Source organism: Mandrillus leucophaeus, unplaced genomic scaffold (genome assembly GCF_000951045.1).
Source record: "Mandrillus leucophaeus isolate KB7577 unplaced genomic scaffold, Mleu.le_1.0 Scaffold389, whole genome shotgun sequence".
NCBI lineage: Eukaryota > Metazoa > Chordata > Mammalia > Primates > Cercopithecidae > Mandrillus > Mandrillus leucophaeus.
Window position 1 is genome coordinate 2169139 of NW_012104131.1, and position 12116 is coordinate 2181254.

Below are 12116 nucleotides of genomic sequence, written 5' to 3' on the forward strand. Positions count from 1 at the left end.
GGGTCTTTGAGGTATTTGAGGAAAAGAAGCAAAGGAGGGAAGAGGAGAGAAGGAAGCAAGAGGGAAGAACAGAAGGATGCTTAGGAGTGCCAGCATGCCTTCAGAAAGAGTAAATGAATCAAGGCTGCCAAAGAGGGAGGAAGCGCCCCTGTCCCCACCCTAGGATCCTGGCAGTGGTTCCTGGTCCCATTCTTCCTAAGTCATGCTAGGGCATGCTTCTAACAGGGTTTAAGTATCCTGCTTTGCATCATCCCTGCTTTCTCGATCTAGGGCTAAAAAAAAAGGAATAAAACCCAGACACAGAGCCAGAGCACCCCTATGCCAAATGTCAAAGATGATAGGCTAATTTCACTTGTATTCTCTTTCTACACAGATCATGGAGCAAGAAAGCTGAAGCCAAGCCACGTCAAGGTTTGTCAGGGATGAGATATCTGTCAAGGATTCATAGTAGAGTGGCTTACTGGGAAAGGAGCAAAGAATCTCTTCTAGGGATATTGTAAGAATAAATGAGATAATTCACAGAAGGGTCCTGGAGCTTTTCCGGGAAAAGGTGCTGTGACTAAGGTAACTAGACAACTTCTGGATATACATTTGTTTTTGTGGAAAATAAACTAAAGTTTCGACATTTAACCAGAACAGCTGTATCAGGACCAAAGGAAGGCAGAGGGGTGTTTTCTTCCTTCCTCTACCAGTTTGTTCTTCCAATGAGGCAAATATATACAGGGAGACATAGCAGAGATGACATAAGGGGATGGAATGATGCCAAAGGCTATTGATGTAAGAAAGAGAGATTAACTCAGTTTTTTATATATTTTTCTTTTAAAAGAGACATTCATCCTGTGTATTTAGTAAATTACTCTGGATTGTATTTACTTTAAATTTTATTATATTTATTTGGTAATTGGATCTACGGCTCACCTGACTGTATGGGATAAAGGTCATCCAAATATGTGGTGAGTACTTGGTTGTGAGCTGGCTTCTCGATTGGTCAAGTTTTTGAACTGACCAAAAACTATTTATTTATTTGGTGTATCAGCTGCAACTAACTAGAAAAACTGTCTAAAACTGTCCTAGTCAAGAAAGACGTTTATTGAACAGAACAAGCAGTGCAGAGGTTGTTTGGGTCCACAAGCTGAGTGAACTGTCAAAGGCCCAGGGGTAAATATGTCTCTGTGACCTGCCACCCTCAGCGTGTCAGCTTTGCCCTCAGATTGGCATCTCTTCTGGTTTTAATTTGGTTGCAGTAGTGCCATGTATTCTATCCCAATAGAAAAGGGACCAGAGGACAGAAAATGCTATCTTCTCTTTGTTCTCTTTCTTGGGAGTGAAGAAACTTTTTACAAACAACCGCTTGACTGAAGACCCCTCACCTTTCATTGGCCAGAATTAGACCATATACCTTGTCTTTAAACAAAGATTGGCAAGGGGCTTGAAGGAAGCGTCTGGAATGGAATGAATACTGGGGAGTCAAACACACAGTTTACTTTGCAAGCATTTAAAAGAAACATTAAAAAGCTAATAAACCCAACGATGCTGATTTGTCCTTTAAAATGTTGACTTAATTTTTGTTACTAGTTAGCAGTTGTCTCTTCAAGCTAATAACTATCTGATAAGGATGAAGTCACAGAAAATATCAACCCTTAAAAATTAATTAGTTCCAGGATAATTATCTTGAAGATAGAGATGAACTCATGCTTTTTTTACTAAGCTATTTTTTTCAGAGCCACGACATTGAGTCCGCGTACAGAAAAACAGAAATAGATCATCTTGTTAAATAGTTAGCACATGTTGGCAATCATGTGTTTAGCTAATAGAAACGGAACAATAACGTAAAGAGGGTCTAGATTTCATTTGTATTTGGCTATAACATGTGTTACCCTTGCTGTAGAGTTACTTTCTCAAAAGGTTTATTCAGACTAACAGTAATGCTGATTTCCTTGACAATACATTGAGAGCAAGAGGTACTTGACATAGAAGAAGGTAGCCTAGCCTTTTAATTTATCATTAAATAACTCCAAAGTGTGTAGCATACATGTGAATGTAGATGTGGGTTTTATATTTGTTATTAATTCATTCCTGTTTGCTTTATCTTCTATGTGGAAATAAAGATGAGGACTATATTGCTACACTTAGATTATGCCACTCATTCCTGACACAGGGCTTTATACATAGTAACCTCCCAGTAAGGTAGTGATTTATCCTAATTTTCTTTCAGCAAACACCAAGAATCTTCTCATTTTGCAGGCTTAGGTACCCAGGCTCTTTTTTTTTTTTTTTTTTTTAACTAGACAGGTTTAAATCTTGGCTCCTTGGCTTATCTAGCCTACCTGCACCTAAGTTTCTTGATCTTTAAAGTGGAAATAATAATAGTATCAACCTTATGAAACTGTAATAGTGATTAAATGGGCTAGCATGCATATATTGCATGACAGTGTCTGAGACATAGTAATCATTCAACAGAATTTTGTTATTGTTCAATCTTCACAGCCACCCGATTAAGGAGACACATCAACCAGGTATTATTTCAAAACTATTGAAATTATAGAAAATAGTATTTAATTCTGCCTTGGAATGTGTCCAGTGGTTATCATTATAATGTACTGAGTGCTCTATGTATGCCTTTGATAAATCTTATGCTGTTGGGCGCATATGCTGCCTGAGAATATTGGTAACTACCAGACAATCATTAGCCTTAAGTGAAAATTTTACTGGGAAAATTAACTAATTTTCTTCAACAGTTAGGTAGTTAGTTGGTCAATTTGGTCTTTTACATTAGACCCTTACTAGAATAGTCTCTTGGAGATACCGAGAAAATACAGCATCCCTCCTCAGTAATGGACCCAGTCCTTCGCAGCAATTCACACTCTCCTTCTCAAAGACATGAAAATGCATTGCAGATTTTTTTAGTTCTGTCTCAAGTTATATGACATACAGCAACTTTCCATCCATAAAGATGAAAAATTTACAGCCTTCTGACACAATCTTGTTTCCATGGAAACAGACCAGAACTAATCGATTTTGTCTGCAACATAATCATAAAAATCCCGACAGAGAGAGGGAAAGAGAGACACTACTGATACTACAGGTTATGGACCAATACAATTTGCCAAACTGTCTGCTGCTCTGGAAAATTAGGCAAGGTGAGAACCCATAGGCCATGACTAATGGAAAAAAACTTTTTCCTTAGTAACGCCACAGCATATCCTAAATGTTTACAATGCCATTTTTCTAGATTCTGATTCATTAACAAATATTAGTTTTGTACTCATTGTATTGGCTGGCTTCAAGTACTTTCATAAGATTTTGTTAGCATCATAGTACACTGGCATGTGAAACTGGAAAACTGAAATGAACTAGTCAAATCTATTTTTCTGTAGTTATTTATATACAGCTTAGATCTTTTAGAGCAAATCATATAATAGTAAGATTCAAGACAAATACATCAACTATAATAGAAAAAGTCTTAATTTGTGTTTGTCAGTAAACATTTCTGAGGAGATTACTTAGCTTCTTTGGGACTGTTCTTCATTTATTTTACAGGCAGAGAGTTGGACTAATTGTTAAATCCCAAGTAGGTGTTTTAATTAGCATCTTGGAAATTCCTCTTTGGCATCTAGGTAATTGTTCTAACTTCATTGCTTATCATCTTCTACGTTCCCATTACTTAAAAATTGGTAGCTGTGTGAGTCTTGTCTCTTCACTCATCACCCTTTCACCATTTTTCCCTAAGCAATGCCATGCATATTCTTAGCTTCAGCTTCAACCAGTGACTGCCCTTTTTTTTTTTTTTTTTGAGACAAGACCTTGTTTTGTAGCTTAGGCTGGAGTGCAGTGGCGAGATCATAGCTCACTGCAGCCTTGAATTCCTCGGCTCAAGCAATCCTCCTGCCTCAGCCTCTGAGGTGCTGGGATTACAGTCATGAGCCACCATGCCCAGACTCATCCAGTAACTTCTTAATCAACTTTACCCCAGCCCAGAGAGCTTTCTGAGTCTCAAATCCATATTTTAATTGTATACCCAGATATCTCACAGCTATTTCAAACTGAACAGTTCCCAAACAGACTTTATTATCATGCCTTCAAACCTCCATTTCTCTATTGGGTTAATGTCAATTTGTGGCTTAAGCTGGAAACCTGGAAGTGAGCTTAACCCTATAACTTTAATTCAAATCTCCTATCAAATCAGTCACAAAATCTCATTGTTTTTCTCTCTTCTATACTTGTGCATTAAATACACTCCACTGGCTGTGGTTTTTCTCCCTAACTTATTGATGACCTACTATTAATGTATTCCAGGCACTGTGCTCACCTTTTAGGTGTGTTTTCTCATTTAAATGTTATATTAGCTCTATAAAGTATGAACTATGATTATCTCCATTGTACAGCTAGGGAAATTATAAAGAACAAAAAAGCTTCAGGAACACAGCAGCAGAATCAGGCCTTGAATCCAGCTCTAATCGCCAAGTCCATGCCTTTTGGTACCAGAGTTATTGTCAGATCCTTTACTTCTCTTCTTTTGACTACTTAGTGGTGTCTAACTGCTTTCTTCTTGGGCAGTTGTTCTCAAAGTATAGATTTTAGACAACTGGGGATTCCTCGGGCCCTTTGTGTGGGAGCTTTGAGTTCTAAACTACTTTCGTAATAATACCAAAATGGCATTTGTCTTTTTTCACAGTTTTGGCACTCGCACTGATAGAGCAATAGGCATGTGCTAAAACTGCGAATGCTTTAGCAGGATTCAGCGCAGTAGCATCAAACTATAGGCATAGTCTGTGTTTTCTTCATTGCTCCACACTCTCAGTAAGAAAAATAATGCCAGTTCACATAATACATCTCTGATGAAGCAGTACATATTAATTTTGCTCAAGCACAGCCCTAAAAATCCCTATTTTTAACGTTCTGTATGATGAAATAGGAGGAATATATAAAGTATTTGACTGCATACTGAAGTGCCATAGTTGTCTTTAGGAAAAGCACTTGTGTGATTGAGTCAGGAGCTGAATACGCCACTTTTCTTTTTTTCATGGAACACCAGTTTCACTTGAAAGAATAACTGACAAACTATGGTGATTCAGACTTGAGTATTTGGCACACGTTTTCTCAAAAATGAACAAAGGGAAGGCCTGTCACTTCAGGAAAAGCAAATAACAGCATTTGTTGTGAATGTTAAAACTGGAGCTTTCAAGAGGAAATTGGACTTTGGGAAAACTTTTACCTGCCACTGGGAGCTTGACAGCCTACCCATACATTACAACTTTTCTCATGACATTAGTGGTGATAGCAACAAATGTGATTTTTGGATATTATATAAGAAAATTTGCCTAAATTTGGAAGACGTTCATAACAACGTGCCATTTTCCAAATAATCCATACATGATGACACAAAATCATGCATGATTACTTAAAAGACCTATTCAAAGGACAAGATAGATCAAAAGTTCATTGATATGACTTTTGGTTTCACACAACTAATTTAATAAGCTACCATTTGTAGAGTTTTGGTGTGATATTAAAGAAGGATATTCACAGTTACCTGGAAAGGTAATTAAAGCACTCCCTTTTCCAGCCACACAAATATGTGAAAATTTTCTTCTTATATTTCAATAAAACAACATATTCCATCAGACTGAACACAGAAGCATTCACGAAAATCTAAATGTATTCTCTTAAGGGACATAAACATATTTGACTAAATGTGAAACAAATTCATCCTCATTAAATTTTTTTCTGTTTTGAATAATACAGTTGTTTTCATTAACCGTCTGTTGTCTGTATAAAGATACAAGTGTTTGTTATTAGTTTAAAAGAATTTTCACATTTTTTCATTTTAATTTTCAATATGGTAAGTATGGATAGCTAAGACCTCCCATAAACAAAAGCTCTTTGGGTTCACGGATAATTTTAAGAGTAGAAAGAAATCCTGAAGCCACAACATTTGAAAACGACTGCTCTAGGGTCACTCCCTGCCTGTCCACCCTTCATACTGCCACCATCTTTCCAGTCTTCACGTTCATCATAACACTCCCTATCCATGGCATACTTTCATGTGTAGTACAGGGTCCTCAGTGGTCTATCCTGCCTAACTTTCAAGTTTTATGTCATACCACTCCCTTCCGTGCAGGGTGATGTCCACCCATAATGAATTTCATGTCGTTGCTCCCAAACTCCCCGCGCTCTTTCTTGTCTCTGCATCTGCACACATGCCGCCCCCACCCCGGCCTGCTCAGTGTGTCTCTACTAATGTGTCTCTATTAATGTGTCTTCCTACCAACCCCTTTCCAACCACCACCACCACAAGCCCCCAGTTGAATTCCAACTAGCCTGCAAAACCTACTCAAATATCACTTCCTCAGGGAAATTTCCCCAAATCTTACCTCTTTCTCCCTTCCCTGGGAAGAACAAATTGATACTTTTTATGAACCTCAGACAATCACCAGCTGTATATAACTGTATTATAATTATTTGTATAAAAATCTGCCTCCCACATTGGACTGTCAGCCCCGAGGAAGTGACCATGGGTTCCTGGTTCAAGCAGAGTACTGATTCATAGAATCCCTCCATAAATATTTTCCAAATACATGATTTTGAGATCCCTTCCAGATTTGGAATTCTGCAGTTTATTCCTCAAATAGGATATACTGAACCGTAATCTTTTTACTGGTTAACAAAGGGATGTATTTGCTTTATTCACACACATTCACCCACAGGCTTTTTGGTTTTTAGTTAAAGAGATCATCTCCTAAGATTTTTTTCATATCTTTTTTGTCCTTGCAAAGATAGCTCTGGAGAAAATTTGATATATTAAATTTTATGTATTTTAATAAATTATAATGTGCATATAATCATTAATAATATATATATTCCACACCAAGGCATCAGTAAGAATTAATTTTTAAAGTCTGCTCTAATATGAATGTAAAATTATGTAAGAACTCTGTATAATAAGCTCACAGAGAACAAAAAAAGTAAAAGAGAACTGCCAAAGAACTATGAGGGGTTTCTAAACCGCAAAATTGTCAGTGAAGCCATGAGAAACTCTAACTCACTAAATTCTTTAATTTCTCAGCCTATCCAAATATTGGGCAAACCCTAATTCCCTTGTAGGGGAAAAGCTGAGTCTGGAACTAGCCTGTCTTCCGAGGACTTAGAGACAACGGTATGGGAATTTCAACGAGACATTTTTACTTTCTTTTGATCGAGATTCAAATTCTTTATTTCAGCCCTTGATAAGTAAATAAGAAGGTAAAAGACTACTTATTTTTAAAAATTTTTTCATGATTTTGTGATGGCACCTTGTTCCATATCATCTCAGATAAATCAGAATAATTTGTGAAAGTTATTCAGTGATTTCCACATTAGATATTTTAAACCTAATTTTATTTCTAACACAAAAACCAAACAAGAGACAACTCCAGTTAAGTAAAATGTATGTATTAATATCAATTAGCTATTCCCATCTGGAAAAGGGCAGCCATCTCTGTGTTGAGGTGCCTCAATGATACTGAGGCTGAGACAGGTTAGATGATACAGGCATACCAATAGCGGCAGACTCAGTACTAACTCAGCTCTCCCATTCCAATCGCAGTGTGTTTTCCATTCACTGTCAATAAAGACATCAAAATTAGTTGAAAACCAAATCCTCAAATCAACCTTTTTTTTGTTTGTTTTTCTCCTCTAAGAAAGCGACCATGTTTCATAGAATTTCCTTAAGACATGTTTGTCATGCTGTTTCATTTTCATTCAGCACTTGGGAAGAACCACAGCCATTCAATTCATGGCAGGTGATATCAGACAGATGGTTTACACATCTTTGGGTACTTAAGGCTTGCAGAAAATGCTCAAACTCTTTCTGCACTCCAAAGCATCAAAGCTGTGATTATTCCACACAGCTTAGAGTTGGATTGATTATGTGGCCGTCAAAATTGAAATAAGATGTCTAAAAATGTTAGTTTTATTTTGTGCTGCCCCCCGTAAACTTAGAAAACACAAAATAAATGATCAAGTGACTTTTGAGTGAAATCGAATTTTTCTCAAATCTTTCGATTCGGGTACTGTACCACTTGATGGAGAAAACAAAAAGTGTGCTGCCCAACTATAAAACAGAAGTTCTGTTCAAAATTAATGGGGAAAAATGACATAACTTTTGACAGGCCTGATATTTTATTTTATAATTTATTTAGAATATACTTTCATAGTAGCAAAAAAATATAATGACAATGTTATATCATAAATAGTCATTCAAAGAAAAAGACACATCGTACGTTAAAAACACTTTTTGGGCCCGGCACATTGGCTCACCCCTGTAATCCTAGCACTTCGGGAGGCCGAGGTGGGCGGATGGCTTGAGCCCAAGAGTTTGAGATCAGCCTGGGGAAAATGGCGACTGAAATCTCATCTCTACAAAAGATACAAAAAATGATCCAGGCATGGTGGAGGGCACCTGTAGTCCTAGCTACTCAGGAGGCTGAGGTAGGAGGATCACCTAAGCCCGGGAGATCAAGGCTGCCGTGAGCCGTGATTGTGCCACTGCACTCCAGCCTGAGTGACACAGTGAGACACTGTCTCAAAAAAATCATAATAGTATAAAATAATAAGTAATTTTATAAAAACACTTTTTTTTGTCATTGGAACAGATCAAGGAACTAGTAATTAAGATATAAACTAAACACACACACACACACACACACACACACACACACACACACACAAAATAACCCATATTGTTTTTCTTATGTTACTAAAAGATCCAGAGCATCTGATTGTAAGCTCAAGTACATGTAGTGACCTGCCAAGAATTAGAGGGCCATTTAGGGATAAAATACTATGTAACCTAGAATAAATGTAGGCACAGAGGGGTATGGTAGGAATGGGGAAAATGTCACAGATAACTTTGATCATGACTTTGGTGCCATAGTTGTAGGTTCTTTTATAAGATGACTGATGTACTTATTTTATTTGGTATTGTCATTGTTTCTATATCTTTAGTTTTTAAATGTGGTTTTTGGCATAATGCAAAATAAAATAACTCATGTTTCAAAATTTATGTAGCTGATTTCTTGTGGTTTTGATAGTTCTATTATGTATCCTACAAATAGATTTTTGTTCCTTTCCCTGAGAAATTGAGCAGGGCTGCTCCATCGGTCAGCCTTCCCTTCTTTCTCAGCCAAGTGATCGGCATGTGTGAGTGTGCCCCTATACGCTGCACTTCTCAGTTCATTCCTTTAATTCCGTGGTCATAGTTGTGGTTCCAGTACAGCAAGAACTTGTTTAAAGAGTGGTTTGAATTATGAGGATGCTTGAAACCCTAAAAGGGGAAAATGGCTAGGGAAACTGAAGATAATTTAATTATGATAATGTACAGTAATGTAGTGCTTACTAATTCCAAAAACTATTCTAGACACAACATAATTAACTCATTTATTCCTTATGATAACCTGGGAGATTGGCTTCCCTACTATCCCCATTTTATAGATGAAGTCAAGCAATAAGGCATTACTTTGTCCACGATCACACAGCTCATAAGCGACAGAGCCAGGGTTTAGAACAGACAGAGTCTAGCACCTGAGTCCATGCTTTTAACCACTATACTAAATGGAAGATTCAGGGAAAATGTTAAAATTGTCTTGGAATAATTGAAGGGCAGCAGATTGAAATAAGAAGGAAACATATTCTCCATTGTTTCAGAAGGAAACAGAGTCTGGCTTAATAAAAGAAAGGAAATGCTAAAGATAGATAGATTTTTCTGGAGGTAGTGGCTTCCATGTCCCTGCTGGTTGGCGATCAGATCTTTTCTGGAGCAGCAGTTGTCAATGATGGTAACAATGAGAACAGTGGTTGGGTTTGGCAAAACTTCATTTTCTATCCTCATTTGTATGAGTCAGGGATGTATCACAATAATTGCATTGTTACCAGTACTTCTTTATTTGGGGAGTTACAAAGTTATGAAAAGGTGGGGGGTATTATGCAGAATAATTAAGCAATTTTATTGACAAACTTTACTGGCATTACTCTTTTGCTGAAAGTATACTATATTTTGGTGGAAAGGTGTCAAAACAGAATTTTTTAATGCTCTTAAAAAATGGACAAAATTATATATACTTGAGATAAAATATAATGTTTATATGTATTATATATACTATACATTGTAGAATGGCTAAATCAAACTAATTAACATTAAGTACAGACTTTTGATAGATTTATAAACTTGGCTTATTGAGAATTAGGTTGAATGACAAAGTTTCCAAGTTCAAATGTGTAGTGTGGTGCTAAAAGCATGACTTAATGTTTATAGCTTTAAAAATTACTAAAAAATGACATTTTAGTTGATTTTCTTATACCCAATTGCTTGCTTTCCTAACTCTCGGGCAATTTTTCTTTTATTGCAGGCAATTCATATGCAAGAAGCTACACGTAATTAAATGTGCAGGATGAAAAGATGGCACAGGCACTGTTGGTACCCCCGGGACCTGAAAGCTTCCGCCTTTTTACTAGAGAATCTCTTGCTGCTATCGAAAAACGTGCTGCAGAAGAGAAAGCCAAGAAACCCAAAAAGGAACAAGATAATGATGATGAGAACAAACCAAAGCCAAATAGTGACTTGGAAGCTGGAAAGAACCTTCCATTTATTTATGGAGACATTCCTCCAGAGATGGTGTCAGAGCCCCTGGAGGATCTGGACCCCTACTATATCAATAAGAAAGTGAGTATTGGTTTTAGACTTTTCAATAAATCTTTAATTAAACTCTTAACTGTAATATATTTTTCTGGGCCTTATATACAGCATCATAATTTTTCTTCTGTTAAAGATTTTGTAACACTCTTCACTGTCACTTATTTTTAGTACAATATAATAAAACAAACATTTATAAGAAATGAAGTCAAGAGTTGGTTACAGTGAGGAAATATGAATAGATGAATGATTTCTATAATTTCACAGTAATTCAGGTAGTCAAAATTAAAATTGATATCAGCAAGGTGAAATATCTGTTATGGCTGATATGTTCAAGCACAGGATAGTCTACAGAACAATACCGATGCAGAAAAGAATTATGAGCGTATGTTGTACTTAATTATTTTTTAGTTCATGATTGACTTGATGTACCTTCACAATAATTTGTATTCCAGAGGACAATAAATAATCTTCTGCTTAGCACCCTCCTATAGGCAGATAATACGTGAAGAAGCATGTTCACTCAGAGATTCCTTTTTCTCCCCAGTCACCTAGAATATGATTAGGATCTTCTCTTAACCTTATATAGTTTGTGGCATGCTAGATTCTGGATCACCTATACTGTTAAAACATCACCCTGAAGAAAAAAATGTCAAAATTGGAAGACTAAAAAAAAGAACTTTCAAATTTTCTCCATCTATACATGGTTTAAATTAATAGTTATGACTGTGCTTTCCTAATGCTAAAATAAATGCGTAACTGTATCAGAATTAGTTGGTTTCTATAGTTAAACTAGCCGGGTGGTATCTTATAGAAAATATAAAAAATAGGTGGTACACTCCATTCTTTCTAATTGGATATTAAGGCATTTTATAACCACGATTTATATTTTACACTTATAAGCATAAAACTAGTTCAATGTAGAAACTAAAGATAAATTAATATCACCATGAGTTGATGACATAGATTATGGAAGATATTGAACACCTTTATTAGTCAAAGCACATCCTTTTGAAAGTTTATAATTTAACTTTATAAAATCAGTGATGGCTAAAGGAAATGACAACCATTCAGACATGGAATTAGTCCTGTTGTTCTAAGTAAGTACTTCTCAAACTTGCACATCCATACAGATTACCTCAAGATCTTTTAATTTGCAGATTCTGAATCCATAGGTCTGGAGCAGGGCCAGAGATCCTGAATTTCTTACCAACCATCAGGCTGTTACATGGTCACACTTTGAATAGCAAGCTTTAATGTTTTATTTAAAGCCATAAAAGTACATGTAAATAGTTAAACAGATTCTTCTTTTACCCTTTTTATAGCTAGTTTCATAAAAGGCGACATTTAACACATTCATGTACTTCTAAAAATAACTTATTTCAACAATTTACTATAGAATTGATAAAGAAAAATTTGAAATTTAGTTATGATTATTACAATAAGT

General features: G+C 36.2%; 1 protein-coding gene across 1 annotated transcript in view; it reads left to right on the plus strand.

Moving 5' to 3' along the window:
• The first annotated feature begins 368 nt into the window (after nucleotides 1–368).
• The window catches only part of SCN3A (sodium channel, voltage gated, type III alpha subunit), a 95954-nt gene continuing 84206 nt past the window's right edge, over nucleotides 369–12116 (plus strand). Inside the window, exons 1-3 of the mRNA XM_011990994.1 lie at nucleotides 369–564; nucleotides 7105–7242; nucleotides 10386–10699. Coding sequence (XP_011846384.1) covers nucleotides 10436–10699 — 264 coding nt within the window. The 5' untranslated portion in view covers nucleotides 369–564; nucleotides 7105–7242; nucleotides 10386–10435. The remainder of the gene's footprint in view (nucleotides 565–7104; nucleotides 7243–10385; nucleotides 10700–12116) is intronic.